General features: G+C 45.9%; 1 protein-coding gene across 4 annotated transcripts; it reads right to left on the reverse strand.

Moving 5' to 3' along the window:
- Nucleotides 1-590: 590 nt before the first annotated feature.
- Nucleotides 591-19589, reverse strand: RNPS1 (RNA binding protein with serine rich domain 1). Of its 4 annotated transcripts, none has more exons than XM_039492125.1 (9): nt 19457-19508; nt 16595-16696; nt 16260-16451; nt 15807-15962; nt 15297-15488; nt 10251-10353; nt 9128-9281; nt 8389-8530; nt 591-2222 (listed from the first exon to the last, which is right to left on the reverse strand). In XM_039492125.1, exons 3-9 carry the CDS (start codon nt 16328-16330, stop codon nt 2117-2119), a joined length of 924 nt encoding a protein of 307 aa, XP_039348059.1. In that variant the 5' UTR covers nt 16331-16451; nt 16595-16696; nt 19457-19508; the 3' UTR covers nt 591-2116. The 4 variants fall into 4 exon arrangements, with proteins under 4 accessions (XP_039348059.1, XP_039348058.1, XP_039348057.1 ...); XM_039492124.1 differs by lacking the exon at nt 19457-19508 and adding an exon at nt 19338-19456; XM_039492123.1 differs by lacking the exon at nt 16595-16696 and having other exon boundaries at nt 19457-19589.
- Between the last annotated feature and the right edge of the window lie 588 nt (nt 19590-20177).

Raw genomic sequence — 20177 nt, forward strand, 5'->3', positions numbered from 1 at the left:
TTACAGCGGCGCTACTAGGAAGCTTGTTCAAGGCATGTCACAGCACCCGGCCGGGAGGGGAGGAGGCTGATCATGGCCCCAGGACTGGAGAAGACGAAGGTGTAATAAGCAACATACAGACTAGCCCAGAATGGGCCCCTGGGATTTCTTTATTCCTAGCAACTCTGCTGCAGGGGTCAGTACCCATATGTGTATATGCCTTATGTGGATTGGTTGTATTAGCTGGGCTACACCATGTGTATCATGTGATCTGGATCAGCAGCTGCATGCTTACACCTGTTGTCACTTGGTCAGGGCTGCAGGGAGTTCTTAGATTTCCATCTCCTAGCTGCAAAGGAGATATTGTGTTGCCTGTTCCTGCCCCTTTACACTGCTCTTCTTCCTGGGCTCCTGTCCCACACCACCGTGCCTCTTAATACAACACCTTGGAGCAGGTTGTCACCCAGCATCAGGTGTATTTGATGCCCTCCCACATTTGCCTAGTGGGATGTGACAACATACAGAATGGGACTGTCCACCATACTTTTTTTTTTTTGCTTATTTTTTGCAAATTTAGGTTTTTACTGAATGGCACTGGCTTGTCAGCTCAATTGATCTTTAGCCACAAAAAGCCCTCCCATACTGCCCCGCTGGCTGTCTCGGCAGGACGCAAAGGGAAGAGTATGGGTCTCACTACAGACTCTGACCCATAGTAGCAGAAATTCAGGAGTAGCATCAGCCTCTTTTGAAACTAGTGTGACATGCTCTCTAGTACAACTATGCTGGGAGGAATCTCCGATCAAGCCTTCGAGACTGTAGCTGAAGCAGCAGGGGAGTAGAAGGGAAGAAAAATGCAGTTCAAGCTGCACTTGCTTTATTTTTACTGTGTGAATGCACTGGCTTCATGACACAATCACTGTTCTCTAGCTCAAATTAATTCCATTACTGTTCCTCTTGATCAGCCAGCTGCCAGTGCCAGTAACATGAAGCTCACCCTTTCCAGGATTAAATGGAAAGATTTTATCTTAACATTTAAAATAAAAGGAGCTGTCAGAGTTGCTTCCTCTATACACAATGTACAGGTGAGGCCAATAGTCTACAGGAATGAACTAATTAATATTCTTTAATCTTAACCCTATGGGTTTATTCAATATGGTCATTCTACACAAACACAACCTGACCTAAGATGCTACAAAGTTAAAAAAAAAAAGCAAACGTTGCAGATTGACTGTACAATAGATGGTAAATTACTTGCCTTTTGCAAGATTACCCAAATTAATCCAAACAGTCTCAAACCTCCCCCTTTTCATTACAGTAAAGTGGGGTTTTGATATGTTGTTGCCAGTTTGTATTGTGTTTTCTAAAGGTGGAAACATTTACACCAATTGGTAGAGGATTGTGTGTGAAATCTATACCAAAACCCTTCAGGAAGTGCAAGTTACTAAAGAGGGCAGTTACAAAACAGTCCTTCAATTCCTGGCCTATCTCTAACATGCAGTAGATGACATACAGTGGGACTGGCTAAAAAACATCATCTTTAATGTTATGCAAGTCTGCAGCACCCTGCCTCTTTGTGCAAACAAAAATTTATGCTCTCACTATTCAGGGCATAGGAGCAGAATGACAACTGAATATTTAAGTTTGAGGCAGATTTCTGTGTTTGGGTACCACCCCTTCTGTAGGTCTGCACTGGTGCCTTGAGATGGATATAGCCGCCACCACCACCCCCCTTCTCTTAGTAGTAGCCAGCCTTAGGATTCCCAAAATAGGTCAGTACTTAGTTTTTTCTGCATGGCATGCTAAGCCTTCGGAAATCATGAAGCAGGAGCCTGCTGATTAGAGGAGCAGAGGCTACATCATCTTTCCTACTGGTAGCTTGTGTGGAAAACAATATACCACATTTGCAGCCTTCAACCCAAAGCCATATTTAAAGCATTTAGGTTCAATGCCTGGAATCTAGAAGCTGCAAGACACAGATTGTCTACTGGCCAGGAAACCCCCTCCTCTTAGTTTGCCTTCACTGCCAGGTTTCAATTTCTCTCACTTCCCCTTCCCCGGGCCCATTATAAAAAAGGTACAATATTTAGTCTGGTGGGATTTAAGTTAAAAAATAAAAAGCTGTCCAGTCTTTTTCGCTTTATCGTGAAGAGTTTGAGCTGGAGCGGCTGCGATGACGTCTTCGGCCTGGAGATCTGGATCTTGACCGTCGGCGAACAGGGGACCTGCGTCTTGGAGATCTGGACCTGTCAGAGAAAGGAGGAGAAAAGCTTCATTAGGAGACAAGGACAACGGGTTTAAATTATTTTACCCAGATCTAGCACCTTTTATCCAGAAGGATCCCAAAACATTTTATACAAAGAGCTCTAGTGAAATGCAGCCATCTCTGGGGTGGAAGGAGGCAGCTCAACAGCACACAACTTAGCAAGAGGGAATATTTTGACCAAGGATACTATGGCAAGCCACCAGAGAACAAACTGGACCTTGGGCTTTTAAATTCTCACCTGAAAGACCTTGCACCACCCAAGTAAAGAGCACTACTCTATTTATACTTCACAGAAAAACAAAGAGCTACGTTGATCTTACTGATATTTAACCTGTGAATCCAGGGAGACTAGGTACTTCAATGCCAGTACTACCACCAGCAGTACAGCCCCTCTGGCTCAGAGCATTAAACTCGTGTTGCTTTTCTTTATCATACTGCAGAACTGTTAGCATACTGCAACTTCAGAGAGTTTCTCCCTTAAACAGAAAAGGGGACAGAGACAGAAAAGGGGACTACAAACAGAAGCCAATAATCTTAACAGGCTCTGTAGGATCTATATATGCATCTAATGGGAAGCAAAAATAAGATATCATGAACCTAAAGCCAAGAAAAAATGGTTACCTGCCTTTCATAACTGTTGTTGAGATGTGTTGCTCATGTCCATTCCATAGCAGATGTGTGCGCACGCACACATGAATGGAGATTTTTCCCCCCAATGATACCAGTATGGCCAGTTCTAGCACACCCTGGAGGCCTACGCTCATGTGCCAGTATAAGGGGCGCCATCGGCCCTCCGCCCTTCCAGTTCCTTCTTGCTGTCAACTCCGACGGCAGGGTAGGTGGGCTAGTCATGGAATGGACATGAACAACATCTCGAAGAACAGTTACAAAAGGTAGGCAACCATTTTTTCTTTGAGTGCTTGCTCATGTCCATTCCATGTCAGGTGAATCACAAGTAGCGTCCTTGGAGGTGGGCTGGGAGTTCACAGGCGTGCCAATAGCAACACAGCTCTCCCAAAACTGGAGTCGTCTCTGGCCTATTGGGTGATTGTGTAATGGGATGTGAACGTGTGGATCAGTGACCATGTTGCAGCCCTTCAGATGTCCTGGATCAGTATTTGCCCCAGGAAGACCGCTGAAGACGCTTGTGCTCTTGGTAGAATGGGCCTTCACAATGGCCAGAGGCAGGACTTTCACTTGCTCATTGCATACCCAGATACAGACTGTAATCTGGGACAAGATCCATTGGGAGGACACCAGGAGACTTTTCATTCTATCCACAACTGCGACAAACGGCTGTGTCGATCTGCAGAAGGGGCTCATCTGGTCAACATAGAAGACTAAGGCCCTTCTCATACCCAGAGAGTGTAGGCATCTTTCTTCCTCTGACTTATGCAGTTTTGGGAAGATGACCAGCAGAAAAATGACTTAGTTGACGTGGAACTGCAATAGAAAGGCTTGGGTAGAAAGGCTAGGTGGAGACACAGCTGGACCTTATCTTTAAAGAATACACAGTGTAAGGAGGCCCCGAGGTTAAGGCCTGAAGCTCTGAAACTCTCCTGGCCAAAGTGATTGCCACCAGGAAAGTGACCTTCCACGAGAGGAGCAGCAAGAAGCAGGATGCCAAGGACTCGAATGGAGGCCTTGTGAGCCTAAAGAGGACCAGGTTTAAGTCCCAAAGTGGAATAGGGTCACGGACCTGTGGGTAGAGCCTCTCCAACCCTTTAATGGATCTGCTTGTCATCTTCTGGCTGAAGACCAATCTGCCTCAGATCGGGGGATGGAACGCCGAGATGTCCAGATGGACCACAATTGAAGACAGTGAAAGGCCTTGCTGCTTCAGGTGAAGGAGATATTCCAAGATGGACTACAAGGATATCTGTGATGGGCACAGGTTCTGCTCGGCTGCCCAGCAAGTGAAATATTTCCACTTGGCCAGGTAGATTGCCCTAGTAGAGGGCTTTCTGCTTCCTAGCAAAATTCGCTGGACCTGCTCCAAGCATGCTCTCTTGTCCACTGTCACAGCAGCAGTCACACTGTCAAGTGCAGGCCTACTAGATTCGGATGAAGCAGTCGCCTGTGGTCCTACGAAAGCAAGTCCAGTCTGAGAGGAAGTCCAGAGGGCTGCAACTGTGAAATCTACGAGCATGCTGAACTAATCCTAGCGAGGCTATGCTAGGGTGATCAGGATGACCTTTGTCGTCTTCTTCCTTTTGATCTTCAGAAGAACCTAGGCTGTCCGACCATGACCGTAAGAAGGAATCTGAGAGAGATCCTTTGCTTTGATTAAGCCTAGAGCAAAAGTGGTAACATTTCTTGTTCTGTGCAGAAACAAACAGGTCCACCTGAGGAGTCCTCCACCTCTGGGAGATGATGCTGATGACCTGCGAGTGGAGAGATCACTCGTGATAAGAGGAAATGTGACACCACCAGGTGAATGGAGTGCTTCACACAGAAATCCCAGAGCCTGAGGGCTTTCTGACAGAGGACCTTGGAGTGTCCCCCTCCCTGTGTGTTGATATAAAACATTGACACTTTTTCATCAGTACTTGCACTTCTCTGCCTGAGGCCAGGCCAGGCATATTTCCCTGAGTTTCTTCACATTTATGTGTAATGACAGCTCATCCCTTGAACAGAGACCTTGGATCCTGAGGCTGCCGAGGTGGACCTCACCTCCCAGGTACGACGCATCTGATACCAGCATGACTGAGGGCCATGGGCAGTGTTCCCTCTAATTTTTCCCATGAATGTTATGTGCACCAAAATGGAGGTAATGTGTAACATATTGGTGCAGATAACAAAATTCATGTGGTGGGGGTGGGACCGAGGAATTTGGAGTGTGGGAGGGGGCCTCAGGGCTGGGGCACAGGATTGGGGTGCAGGGGGTGAGGGCTCCTGCTCTGGGTGCAAGCTCTGTGATGGAGCCAGGGATGAGGTGTTTGGGGTGCAGGCTGCCCAGAGGCTACAGCAGGGAGAAAGGACCTTTCCCCCTCCCCCTGCAGTGCTCTGCAGCAGCACCTGGGCTGGAGCGGGGGTGGGAGGGAAGAGGCGCCTCTCCCAGCCACGGCAGTTCTGTGCTGGGGGAGAGGCGCCTCTCCCCACCACAGCCATGAGCCCCTGCTGCGTGGCTGCACAACTTAGAGGGAACTGAGGCCATGGGGACTCTAAGGGTATTCCAGATAGAACCGATCTAAGCACCACGTCAGGGAAGCGAGGACTGACACAGGCATGGTGAGAATAGAGTCAAGATGGTGCCTGCTCAGTAAGTAGACCAGCATGAGCCACATCTGTAGCTGTCTGAGGTACAGTCGAGCATGCCACACAACGTAGTTACATGCCTCCATGTGGCCTAGTAAACATAGGAACACCGGGCAGTCGTCAGCAGGCACACCGACACTCAGGTGATGAAGTCTGACATGGCTTTGAACCTGGCCTCAGCAGGAAGGCCCTGGCCTGAGACATGTCAAGTACAGCTCCTATAAATTCTGATCTTTGCACTGGGTCCAATGTTGATTTCTGCTCATTTGTTAGGAGGCTCAGCACTCTGCAAGTCGCTCGTACCGAGATGCTGTGTTGGACTTAACTCTTTGAGAACCCTTTTATCAGCTAGTCGTCAAGGTATGGGTAGATTTGTATGCCTTGGCACCTGGAGGTGGCCCGTGACTACTGCCATACGCTTTGTGAAGACTTGCAGGGCTGCCAAGAAGCCAAAGGCAAGTGCTGTAAACTGGTAATGTCCGTGGCCCACCATGAATCTGAGGAAGCACCCATATCGCCATCTTTTGGGGACACAGAAGTATGTGTCCTTCAAATCGAGGGTGGTGTATCAGTCCCCTGGATCTAGTGAGGGAAATGATGGAGGCCAGAAAACCATGCAGAACCTCAGTTTCTTGAGATACTTGTTGAGGCAATGCAGGTCTAGGATAGGCCTCAGACCCCTTTTCGCATTGGGAATCTAGAGATAGCAGGAGTAGAATCCTTTCCCTCTCAGTTCTATAGTAACTACCTCCACAGCTCCTACTTGTAGGGCTTGCACCTCCTGGACAAGAAGTTGCTCATGAGAAGGATCCTTGAAGAAGGACAGGGAAGGGGGCATGCCAAAGCAAGGGAGAATACTGTTCCAGCAACTGTCACTGGTGGTAAGTAGGAACTCAAAAGGGCACAGGATCGGTGCCACTCCTTATACTAGTGCATGAGCATGGGCCTCCAGGGGGTGCTAGAGCCAACTCTATGGCTACCACTGGGAGAAAAATCTCCAGCAATTATGTATACGGCATATGCACATCTGACATGAACTGAACATGAGCAAGCACTCAAAGAAGAAGAAGAAAGTTTTTAGTGAATCCTAAGGATAAAAATCCTAATTGTTGGTAAGTGAATAATCAGACATTCCAAAATGCAACTGTGCTTGGAGCGCAGAATGACTGCACATCCCAGCTGGCATCTCTTATCCACCCCTTAAACATCATGTTATGTACACCACTTCCTATAGAGCTCCAGTCCTTCTTGTTATATACAGCGGATATAAGGATATATACAGTGAGGGACCATTTAGAGAAGAAAGTTAGTGTCTAACTTTATATCCTAAGTGCACTAAGGGGCTTCTCAAATTAATCATACATCAGATTCTCCTTATTCTGCCAAGTAGGTCTTTGCTCCCACAGCCAAGACAAACAGAAAGCTGGTTTTTAAATGCAGGGAAAGGGTTTGCAGAACATCACTCTAGGAATCCCACCTCTAAAGAAACTGATAGTCACACACTAAGTTTGGTGAACACTGTAGTCCTAAGTGTAGTAGCCACACCATGTTTAAACAGAACATGGGTTGAAACCATATTATCAATGTAGTTTTAACAGGGCCCAAGAGAGTTATAAAAATCAGATGAACTAACCTGGTACTGTAGAACCTCAGGAGTTATGAACACCTCGGGAATGGAGGTTGTTCGTAACTCTGAACAAAACATTATGGTTCTTTCAAAAGTTTACAAAATGAACTTAATACAACAGCTTTAAAACTTCACTATGAAGAAGAAAAATGCTGCTTTCCCTTTATTTGTTTTGGTAGTTTACTTTTAACAGTACTGTACTGGCGCTTCCCCCCACCCCCCAATCTCTGCTGTTGCCTGATTGTGTACTTGGAAGTACACAAAAGTTCCAAATGAGGTGTGGGGTTGACTGGTCAGTTTGTAATTCTGGTGATCATAACTGAGGTTCTACTGTACAAAAATTAAGGAAGGACAGAGATTAAATGAAGGAGGGAAAATACAAGAGCTAACATCTGAGGGATGTTAATAAGCAGAGTTTGGTGGTGGTTGGATATACTGTAGATCTTACATCACGTCAACTCAGCTATTAGGTTTCAGACTGGTAGCCGGGTTAGTCTGTATCAGCAAAAACAACGAGGTGTCCTCGTGGCACTTTAGAGACTAAAAAATTTATTTGGGCATAAGCTTTCGTGGGCTAGAACCCACTTCATTGGATCCATGAAGTGAAAAATACAGGAGCACATGCATGAAGTGGGTTCTAGCCCACAAAAGCTCAGAGACTAACAAATTTATTTGGGCATAAGGTGCCACAAGGACTCCTCATTGTTTCAGCTATTAGGGTATGTCTACAACACAGCTGCATAGCTACCACGCACTTCAGGGTAGACACAAGAGGTTTTTCCAGCAATGTAGGTAGACCACTTCTCTGAGAAGTGGTAGCTAGGTTGACAGAAGAGTTCTTCTGTCAGCCTAGCTGTGTCTGCACTGGGAGTTAGGTCGACATAGCTACATCACACAGGGCATGACATTTTTCACAGCCCTGAGTGATATAGCTAGGTCAATCTAAGTTTTAGGCCCTAGTATGTAAAGAAATAGGTGTCTCAAAAACTTCAGAAGCTGTTCTGAGCAGGGCCCAGTAAAGATCACCAATCATGTCCCATAGTGGTTACAGCAGCTTCTAACAGATCTTTAGAGTCTGTGTTTATTAAACCAGGAGCGAAGATGATGAGTCTCCAGGTTTGTTGAAATCAAGCCCAGGGAGGTGAAGTTACCAATGATGAAATCTGTGCCACAGACAAGATGCTTGGTGCCAAGAATTAAACATTACCACACTTCTGTTTAGCTTACACACTTCTACGGAACTTCATAAAATATGGCTCACCTTCTCCTCATGCGAGGTGGCGACCTACGCCACATTGGTGGTGGCGGCAGCATCCTCCTTGGTGGGCTAAAGCGCCTGGGAGGTGGCCTAGGCCGAGGTGCCAGTACAGCTGTAGCAGTGATCTCCTGACCATCAATCTGTCCTGTTTACAGTTAAAAAGACAAAGAATAAGCTAAAAATTTCCAGCACCAGTGTGCTACACACAGCATTATTGCACCTCTGCTACAGACTTCCATCCTCACAAGGTTGCTGCTTTGGTACGTTTGGAGCATTCGTGATCTAGTGGTTACAGCAAGAAATCAAGAGGCCTAGTCTCTCTCCCCAACTTTACCACTGACTCACGGACCCGCCCTCAGCAAATCATTTAGACAGTCAACTTAAAAATCACTTCTGCATAAAACCTATGAAACGTTTAGAACCTACTATTCTGACAAGCAACAGTTCAGATGACAGAGTTCGGGTTTTTTGGATCATCTGACTTTGTGAGACAGTGCTTTATGTAAGGTCAGTTTAGCTGTTTCCCCTGTATGGTCGGTTTTGCTGCTTGTGAGAGTCTGTCATCCAGCAATAGAGCAGAGAAAGACATGGGGGGAAAAATTAAGAAAGTGGGATTGTAAAAACACAAAAGTTGGTAGGACAACTCAGGGCCAGTAATCCTTTTAACTCATTTGTATCAACCCTCATATCCTCCATGGATTTCAATTTGTCCTGCTGGTCTCTTTGTACATCTGGTACCTACCTCCATCCATATGCTTCAGCGCCTTTTCGGCATCATCTGGATTCTCAAACTCCACATAAGCATAACCCTTGGAGAGATGTGGATTTAACCGGTCAACTGGCATGTCAATCATTTTAATCTTCCCATAAGTGGAAAATATTTCCATGATGTGATCCTAGATAAAAAATAGTTATTATTAAGGACAGTGCCAATTCCCACTTTATCATGTGCTATTGACAGAGAAAGCTAAATTGGAGGCATACCCAATACAAGATCAAAAACCAATACCAACATCAAGGTAGACCAATCTTATTAACTGGATATGGATAGTTTGAATTCCCACCAGCCCTCTATTGCTGCCTACTCAGTTTCTTCCTCTGAATTCCCAAACCCTAGACAAATGTCTACTGACTACCCTCCTCAAAAAAAAAAGCCAGAGGATCTAGGCTGTGGTAAACTTTTCAGGAGTGAAAGAATGAATGAAATCATGAAGTTTATGTGAGAAATGGCAAGGAGAGGGGCTGTCTGAGGTCAAATGCTCAAGGCGACAGATGTATTTTCTCTCTTTAACATTTGGGATCATTTATATAGCATCATATAGTTACATGTTCCCTCTACGAAGGCCTCACACCTCACCAGAACAATTATCTGGCAAGGAGGACTGAACTGAGCACCACTCCTGTATATCAACCTCCGACATTCTCAGCTGGCCTTCAGTTGTAAATTTTTCAACAAAGGGGTCAGCTACTCTTCATCTTCCAACCAAGGCAAATGTAAGTTACACAACATCCTGCAAGAGAACCAGGAAACCAAGTACAGGGTTTAAATCCAAGTCCCCTGCTTGATAACACAGGGCACTAGATCTGGGACATGGCATACAGGTCTTCTGAGAACCATACCCTGCCACGGATTAATTGCTCTTGGCTTGAGCCAAGTATGATATGATCAGGTGCCATGCAAGTTTCCCCACAGAGACGTCTGCCAATGCACCTCAACTTTGCGTATGGATAATGTAAGAACTTCCAACACAGTGACACCTGATTGCAATCTAGTAATAAACTGTTTCTGAAGATACTATTTTAAAAACTCAAATAACTCTCCCAAAGATGTGAAAATTCAAGGATAAAGAGGGGCAGGCCATTACCTTGGTCACATTTCTGGTGAGTCTCCCAACATGAACTTTGGTAGGTCTGGGCGATGGACTCCGTCTCTTCCGCTCCTTTTCATCTCTCTTGGGTGGCTTAGACCTGAGTTGAATATCACCGAACTATCAAATCTCCTGGTAACATACAAGCCAATCCCCATAACTAAGGCTACATTTTAGTCAAGTCATGAACAGGTCACAGGCAGTAAACAAAAATTCACACCCCGTGACCTGTCCATGACTTTTACTATATACCCCTAACTAAAACTTGGTGGGGGTGGGGGGGGAGATGCAGGTGCTCTGGGGGGCGCCGTGCACACAGCCCGGGCCCCCTGCTGGTGCTTTGCAAATCCGTGACTTCTGTGATGGTCTCGCAGCCTTACCCATAACACAAAGGTGACTTGCAAAGAATCTTTTTTTAAATTGACTTGTATCTTGTTTTGCGTCTTTATAATAAATAAGGGTCTGAAAATCTGCAGGAGTGGAGAGTTTAAAAGGTTTTTACTTGCTTTTTAATTAAGAAATATCCTGAATGTCAAATCTGTTTTTCTCTGATTTTGCTGGAGGAACTCTTGGGATCTAGAGCATCTGTACTGTGAGTTCTCATACATTAACTGAAGAGGGGCTATGGTCTTGCTGGGTTCATAGCCAAATCTAGCAACCACTTCCATCAGCACAGGTTTGGGTTTTGGCAGCTTTCTGGCTATGGACATATTAGGATGGAAGACCAATGAATTATGAAGCAAGCTTACCAAGGAATGTTCCTACATAGCACAACCATGTTGTTGCCAAAAGCTTAAGATAAGATTGTCGGTAATGGACACAAACCGAATATCCAGGCAGACCACCTTAAAGACCTAGCTAGAAATTGATCCAAGCAGTGCTCAATCCGCAAGAAGGCTATATCCCTTTTTATATTTTTTTATAATTGGAGATATACCAATCTCCTAGAACTGGAAGGGACCTTGAAAGGTCATCGAGTCCAGCCCCCTGCCTTCACTAGCAGGACCAATTTTTGCCCCAGATCCCTAGGTGGCCCCCTCAAGGGCTGAACTCACAACCCTGGGTTTAGCAGGCCAATGCTCAAACCACTGAGCTATCCCTCCCCCCTTTGAGATCTGCCATGATGATGAAGTGTTCAGCATTGAACAGATTTCCTTTCTCTCAAGTGTTTATTAGCCACTGGAGTTACATGTGTGTTCACAAAAACAGATGCGTTTAAAATACTTTAAAAAAATCAATAAATAAAATGTTTTGCTATTGCTCAGCTTTCAGTTTCTGACTCATTATCCCAAAGGCACTAGATTCATTAGTCAAAGTCTGCCAGGGTAGATAAGATCTAAATTTTTGTCTTAAAAAAAAAAAAAGGCAGATAAACTTTGGAAACAATATTTCAGACCTTCTATAACAGGGGCAGGCAAACTTTTTGACTTGAGGGCTGCACTGGGTTTCCAAAATTGTATGGAGGGCCGGTTAGCGGAGGCTGTGCCTCCCCAAACAGCCAGGCGTGGCCCGGCCCTAACCCCATCCAACCCCTCCTGATTCTTGCCCCAACAGCCCCCCGGGACTCCTGCCCCATCCAACCCCCCCTGTTCCCTGACTTCCCCTGGAACCCCTACCCCGACTGTCCCCCACTGCCCCATCCAACCCCCCCCTCATTCTTGACTCCTACCCCCATTCAACCCCCCTGTTCCCCGCCCTCTGACCACCCTGACCCCTATCCACACCCCCACCCCCTGACCACCACTCTGAACTCCCCTGCCCTCTATCCAACCCCTCCTGCTCCCTGCTCCCTTACCGCGCTGCCTGGAGCGCGTCACTGCACAGCACAGAGCACCGGGGCAGGACGGGCTCTGCAGCTGCGCTGCCCCAGCAGCTCACAGCCCCGCAGCCCAGAGCATTGCACCAGCGGCACAGCGAGCTGAGGCTGTGGGGGAGGGGCCAGGGGCTAGCCTCCCGGGACAGGAGCTCACAGGCTGGGCAGGAGGGTCCCGCGGGCCATAGTTTGCCCACCTCTGCTCTACATACATCACAAATAAATGAAGGGGCACTGTAACAGGGTGCTGGCTCAGGAACCCTGAGCCAGGCCTCTGTCACACCAGCTCCGATCAAAAAAGAAGAATTGGAGCTAGCTGAGTAAGCCCAGGCCTGAGTGGCAGACGGGGCCTTCGGGGCTCCATAAAGGCTGGCAGGAAGGAAGCTGAAGTAGGAGAAGGAAAGGGAGGAGCCAGAGAGTTAGAGGGAGCGGGAGCTCTTCTCTGATGGCTGCAGGTGTTAGCAGTTCCTGGAGCTGTGATACTGAAACTGTTTGTAGCTAAAAGGTGGTGGGAAAGTAAACTGTAAATAAAGAGTATGGGTGATTGCACCAACGCAGAGGTCTCTGGCTGGTCTGTGGGTGCAGCAGGGGCAGAAGCCAGAGAGGCTCAGCTGCACCCCCGTTACAGGCACAAAGCCAATTATATTGGGGGAGAAGGGAGAAAAGGGGCATTTATATTGGTCTGCCAATGAAACCCCTTCACAACAGTCATTTCCATATAATTTTAGCAGCTACCTCAGACAGGTTTAGGTTAATACAGACATACCATTTGAAAACTGAGTTTTCAAGCTTTCAGATATCAACCAATGGGTCTTATCTGTTTTCCCATCTGTTAAATGGGGATATTACCTCACAAGGCCACATTGGTGAAGACTGTTTACAGTGCTTTGAAGTGGTAAAGTTGTATGCAAGTACTAAGTTTTATTAACTCAAACTGCTCAAATTAGTGGCTGCTAATAGTGGGGGAGGTTTACGTTGGATATCAGGAAAAACATTTTCACTAGGAGGGTGGTGAAGCCCCCCTAGGGTTACCTAGGGAGGTGTTGAAATCTCCTTCCTTAGAGGTTTTTAAGGTCAGGCTTGACAAAACCCTGGCTGGGATTATTTAGTTGGGGATTGGTCATGCTTTGAGCAGGGGGTTGGACTAGATGACCTTCCAACCCTGGTATTCTATGATTCTATGGCTGCTGACACCATATTGGTCAGAGTAACTTCCAGCAGAGTTAGAGGACAGTACTGAAAATTATGTCTGCAATTGAAATCCCAATGATACTATGGTTCCTAGCATTGCTAACATCACTTTAGTTGATGGGAGAAATTCTCCTAAATTTCCCTAGCATAGACAGAGCCTAAGAGACAGCAGGCTATTACCGGTATTTCTTTACCCCTTTGAAGTCAAAGAACAGTGAGGGATGCAGGAGGTGACATGGGCACAGTAAACAGGCAAATTATAGATCTAGCAATTCAGAGCTCTCTGATTCCTGCTCTCTAGACAGGGACTCTGGTGCCATGTGATTATGCAACCACTTAAATTGCTGTGTATTTGTGGAATTTTTTTTAATTGGCACATAATTGTACTAAAAAAAATAAAAAAAAATCAAAGCTTTAATTTGAAACAGTTAATTCTATAATCTTCATAGTTGCTAAAATACATTCACTTCACATTGTGAAGGGTAAATTGATGCTGTAGAAATGTGTGCCTAAATCTTAAGGGGGGGCGGGGAAGCTTGAAGATAAGAGTTCAATTATTTCATTGGAATGTTGGCTCTGAAGTCTGACAAATTAAAAATATCAACACTAGCTATTTCTGCTAAAATGCTCAGTAGTGAAATATCAGGCTAATAAATCTATCATTTTTAGAGGTACTGGCAGGGTGTAGCCGGCACCTACTTGCTATCAAGTCAAATCTCATCCCACCCCCAGAATTTAAAGTGAAGAGACTAGGGAAAAAGATGCACTCCCTGTCTACCAGCAAAAGCCTCAACTGCATCCTGGATATCAAACTCAGAACACCTCCCCCAGCCTTTCTTGGCATCAAAAGCCAAGCCTCATCCCCCTAACCTGTTGATATGGAAAGCCAGTTATTTCCACATCTACAATTACTCACTGTCACTATAAATATCTGAAACATGCTGAAAATTACTTACATCCCAATTCTGCAAAACACACACTTACACACGTGATTAACTTAACTATTGTAATTACTACCATTTGCAGGATCAAAGCCATAGACTGTAAGCATGTTAAGCAGGAACCATAACTTTTGATACATGCACATACAGTGTCTAACACAATGGGACTCTAATCCCTGTTTGGAGCCTTTTGTACTATAACAATACAAATAATAGCAGCAAAGAGTCCAGTGGCACCTTACAGACGTATTGGAGCATGAGCTTTCGTGAGTGAATACCCACTTCCTCGGATGCAATACAAATAATAAACTCTGACCGTGGCCTAAGGAAAACATCAATAAACCACCAAAAAGCATACTGCACCAAATACAATAGACTGAGTGGGAGAAGTAGAGTACCTGACATACACAAGGCCTTTGTTACAGACCACAAACTTTCATACTTTTAAGATTTGTTTCCAGCCCTTCCTAACCTCCACATCTATGATTGTAAATGAAACATTGTGCCTGTATAGCACCTTTGTGGGGGAAAAAAATCAAACTGTTTCCAAACTGTCCAGTACAGACACTTCTTTTTTGGGGGAGAACAGTCCTGTACTCAGAAGGAACTAGATTAGACAACTTATGATTTTGTGATTATATTCACAGCACCAGTTTCATGTTATACCCAAAGTGAAGAATTCTAGAGAAACAAAGAAGCAGATTCTACTCAGTTCAATTTCTACCTTAAAGAAAAACATGATTCCTTGCAATTTTTCCACCAGTTTCAATCTGCTACAAATCCCAGATTATGCAGATAAACAGTCTTATAGATCACAAATAATCAGGCATGGATACATTTTAGATACGTGATTGTGTGTGTGTGTGTGGTATATGTGAGAGTCAGTTATGAATTAATAAGATCTTTAAACTCCTTCCTGAAGAACATGTAGTTAGGTTACATCCATGCTCAAGCAATAGCTAAATTATATCTCTGGGATATGAATAAAGCAGACAATTTATTTTTAAACAGATAAATTACGTCTCTGTTCACAAACCTACACACTCCATGGCAACTTCCCAACCACCTGATAATTTTAATTGGATGAATCAAACTCACTTGGAGCGGGAACGTCTCCTGTTGTCATGTCTACGTCGAGATGGGCTTGGGGATCCAGAGGAACTGCTGGAACTGGAGCTACGAGAGGTGCTGGAGCTCCCAGAGCGGCTTGATGCAGAGGAGGAACTGGACCCACTGCTGGAACCAGTGCTGGAGCTGGACCCTGAACTGGAAGTGGAGCTGGAGCGGGACCTTTTGCGAAAAAAATCAGTGCAGAATACACAGGGGAAAGGATAGCTGAATATCATCTCCAGGTAAATACAAGACAAGAATTGGTGGTTAAAGTGATGAGAGCTCAACCTCACAGCTAACATTATTTCGGCCAAGGGAGAGACTGAACTCTATGCAAAGCATGCTCATTTATAAAGCAAGAGGGTCACTTTTTAGCAACATAATCCCCCAAGGAGTCTTCTAATATGGGGAACCACAAAGCACATTTGTAGCATTTGAACAGGAGCACAACTCACTACTATTTGGGCTATCACTGGGATGCAGAGAAACTCTGGTTACCTGGTACTGGTGCTACCACTGGAAGCACTGCGCCTTTTGCGCGTTTTGTCCCGACCACGATCTTTTTCACTTGATTCCTTGGTGGACACTTTGTCCTTGGATCTGTCCTTGGATTTGTCTTCAGTCCGATCTTTGCGCTTGGTTGGAGAGGGAGCCCTTTAAGAAGGTCAAAAGAAATTATTTCACTTTAAACAAAACACTGAACTTTAAAGCCAACTTAGAATAACCATTATTGCAGAGCCAGAACACTAGGATTTTTATTTTTTTTTAAAAACAGATCACAAAAGTTCATGCTACAGAGAAACTTTAAAGAAGAAAGTCAAGTTGTAATTTAAGAAAATTCTCATTGTGAGAAGAGAGATATTTCCAATTCCACATCCTCACTGGAAACACCCTAGTAGCCTACATGTCCCCAGTGGGGATAAGCCTAGAAAATTCAGACAGAATTATTACCTAGTGCTGGATTTTTTATTATTTTCTTTGAATCCTAGCAAACTCTTCTTTTTCATTCCTGAAAATTCCATTTTCCCTTCTGAGGCGTCCCAAGCAGCACTGGATGGGCCTCACTTATCTCAAATCTCACTTCTAACTCCTTGATTCTGAGAAACGATCCCTAATCGAGTGCAATAAACTCCAAAGAGCGGCCTAGTGACAAGATAAAAGGGTTTAGAAACAAGAAATTAACGTATTGGCAAAAACAACAAACCTACTTTTCAATAAAGGCAGCAGAAGGTGGGGGTCAGCTAATGAGATATTGACAATATGTTGTACACACAATAGTTACTCACATTGTTACATTGCTATTAGAGCCAAACACCTGTGCCTGCTCACACAGAGATACACACTTTCCGTCTTGCTGAAGACTTGATATGGATGCCTCAAGGTGTCAGCTGGCATTTCATAAGAGTACAAAGGGTACAAATTAGCAAGCTGAGATGTATGGCAGACAGGGAAAACATGGATTTTCCACGAGTTTTCCTCTGCCAGGTGTACGTGTGTTGCCTAACCTGCCTTGTTACAGCCATCCGCCCTTCAGCGAGTCGACTAAGCACTGCTTCCTCTAGAGCCAATTGCTGCCACAACATATGTTGGTTAGCAAAGGGATGTTTCCCAAAAGCTGCATAAGGCACTCTGTCTCCCTACTTTCAGCGGAAGCAAGCTGCCTCCATTGCTCTGCCAGCCTTGGAAGCAAGGGACTGAGCTGAGGAACCAGTCTGATGCACTGTTGAATCTCTCTTGGTGGAAGGCCTACATGGGGCTCAGATTTCATCCACCCCTACAGATATCTTTGTACTCTTGATACAAATAAAGGACACAAATCAACACCATTAATTCATATTAAAATACTAGTCATGAACGGAACCTTAGCTGCAATCCATAAGAGGTCTTTTTATTCCATATGTAATATGGTATCCCAATATATCTTCACGTTTTAACTAAATTGGTGGATTGCTTACCATTTAATAAAAGTGCCAGAGGTATATGACCTAATAGTCCAGGGGGTCTCAAACTGGGGGTCGGGACCCCTCAAGGGGTCACAAGGTTATTGTGGGGGGTCAGGAGCTGTCAGCCTCCACCCCAAACCCTGCTTTGCCTCCAACATTTATAATGGTGTTAAATATATATTAAAAAAGTGTTTTTAATTTATAGGGGGGGGGGGTCGCACTCAGAGGCTTGCTATGTGAAAGGGGTCACCAGTACAAAAGTTTGAGAACCACTGTAATAGCCATTAACAGCAATTGGTAGGTTGCTCCTTGCTACAAAGCCAACTTAGCAGTCACCCTTACGGTGAATGTAAGCTGTATACAGTACCTCTATTATCCTAGACAATTCATTAAACATTTGGAAAGCAACTGGACATTACTTGCATTTTTAAAAGTGACTATGCACTGCCAGACCCATAAAACAGGATACATTTCCTTATAGAAGTGTTACAAGGTTATCACCATTTTCCAAATGGGGACCTGGAGCACATAAAGACTGAGACTAAATAACTTGCCTTAATAGCTAAGATCATATAGGGAGTCTTTGGCAGAGCTGAGTTTGCCTCACCCATCACTGTAATGTGACTTTATGAGAGCAGAGCTGCAGTGCACAACTCCTTAGAGAAGAAAAGTGAGAGAGTGAAGTATCAAACCAACACATCCTGTATGACTTGTGTTTGTTTTTCATTTAGATATTCGGTGTTGCAGAAAAACGAATGTGTTAGTGGAGAGGTTTTCTTGGTAATAAGTAGGAAAAAAGCATATTCTTGCAAATGCCATCCATGCATGTACACGTTTGTCTGTAGATATATACATAACTTGTTCCTGATGGAATTATTTTTCAGTGAGTGTTTGCTTGGGATATTAGGGCTGGAAGGAACCTTGAGAGGTCATCGAGTCCAGTCCCCTGCCCTCAAAGGCTCAGCCTGAATACACTAACTGGGTGAAAGTCATATAGTCTTGTCTCATTCACTGAGATTTCAGTTCTTTCTCATCAGAATTTGTTGATTGTAAATAAGCAAAACAGAGTTTGTTCTATTAAGTGGGGGTACATGTATTTCCATGGGGGGAAAGGGAGACAATGGGTAAATTGCCCTGCCCCAGAAAATCAGTATAAGGGAATTGCAGAGTCAAAGGACAAAACAATATGAAATCCAGAAAACTACATGGAGTTTATTCTTATTACCAAATGTTTCTAACTCTAATTTATGTAATGTGCCTAAATATCCAGCTTCATTTTCATTAGTAGCATTCTGTATCCTGTTTTTTGAGTCTGGCAGTGCACAGTCACTTTTAAAAATGCAAGTAATGTCCAGTTGCGAACCGTCCGCAGCCGCGGGAGGTCCAGCTGAGCCGCGTGACCAGCGGACCCTCCGCAGTCATGCCCGCGGCAGTTCCGCTGCTCCCGCGGCTCGGGGGCGCCTCCCGGGCATGATTGCTTGGGGCGGCCAAATGTGTAGAGCCGCCCCTGCATACAAGGAGCACTTAGCTATTACAGCGATAAAGACCACAGAATTACCCAGATAAATAAATGCTTGTGTTCAGTCTGTATCTCAGTTTGCACAACGTTTTGGGGGGGACATGTACTGCAATTTGCAGTGCCAGATGTACTATGGGTTTGTTAGTGACCACAGAACAAGTGCGGCCTTACTATGAACGTGGCCACGATAACGGCTGAGAAACAGGGATAGAAAAAACACAGCCCCGAACAGGATCGATACAGAGGCGGATCTTCCCCCAGAACTGCCCCAGCGGTTAGCAGGTGCAGCAAAACAGGAGATGTGGAGGGAGAGCAGTACTGGAGCCTGCGCCCTGTTCCAGAGCGGCCCACCCCGACCCCCAGCTACATAGGAACGCAGCTTCACCATCCCCGCTACAAAACTCCAGCGGGGCGGCCCGGCCCAAGTGCAGAGCGATCCCCAAAAGCAGAAGGAGAAAGAGATGCCTCTGCGGCCCACCCCTAAACTTCCAGGCAGGCTTTCCAAAGGCCCCTCCCCCAGGGCTCCGTCCTCCGGGGCGGGTTAGGTCCCGGCCTTCCCATCCCCACCTGCCATATCCTGCTCCGCAGCTCCAGGCCCCTCCTCTCGGGGTCAGGAGACGATAGCGGGCCCCTCGACGCCTCACCCAGGCCGGATGGCGCCAGATCCCCGGCCTCCCCCTACTTACATCCTCGGCGCCCGCCACTGCCACCGCTCCCGAGCCCCGACCGCGTCGCGCTCAATAGACGCGCCTCCGCGCCGAGCGGGAAGCGCTGCGGACGGCGCACGCTGATGGCGTCATCCGCCAAAGGGGTAGGGAGACGGGGAAGGCATTTAAAGAGACAAGGGCAGATTGGTCTGTGTCGCTCGCTGCTGCTGGCAGTGTGGGCTGTGGCAGGGTTAAGACTGGTCGCCGCCCCCTAGGTCTGATGGGGGCTGAAGTCACAGCCGCCACCGACTGTGCCGTCCTGCGTGGAGAACAGCCTCCCGGCCCCACTCTCCCAAAAGCTCCCCGCAGGGCTCCCACAGTTCACCTGGTGTGTTGTCCCCGTGTATACACACACACCATGTCTGCTCCCTCCGCAATCTAACTGCCATCTGCCGTAACCCCATGCCAACTTTCTGAGGGAACAAAACCAAACATCCTTGTCCTGTCCCCTTCTCTGAGGCCCCGACTGGCCTACCTCATCTTCCCCCCTCCCTCTATCGCTCGCTCTCCCCCACCCTCACTTACTCACTCATTTTTACCTGGGTGGGGACTCTGATCAGATTGGGTGCCATGGGAGATACCATGGGCACAGTGGCATCAATTAGTGTGTGTATTATACATTTCACTTTTGTAGCTATGTTCTTGATGGTGTAGGGTCCTAAGTCCACTGATGAGGGAATGTTGTTTTTAGCAGAACCAA

The sequence above is a fragment of the Mauremys reevesii genome, linkage group 10 (genome assembly GCF_016161935.1).
Source record: "Mauremys reevesii isolate NIE-2019 linkage group 10, ASM1616193v1, whole genome shotgun sequence".
Classification (NCBI taxonomy): domain Eukaryota; kingdom Metazoa; phylum Chordata; order Testudines; family Geoemydidae; genus Mauremys; species Mauremys reevesii.

Bases quoted from the DNA above. Each gene is read 5' to 3' on its own strand.
- RNPS1 (XM_039492123.1), bottom strand. From the start codon at position 16,330: ATGGAATTTTCAGGAATGAAAAAGAAGAGTTTGCTAGGATTCAAAGAA. The intron at 15,489-15,806 runs GTAACCAGAGTT...TTTTCGCAAAAG, and splicing joins AGTGGTAGCACCAGTACCAG to GTCCCGCTCCAGCTCCACTT. The intron at 10,354-15,296 runs GTGAGTTTGATT...TATTCAACTCAG, and splicing joins AGGAGACGTTCCCGCTCCAA to GTCTAAGCCACCCAAGAGAG.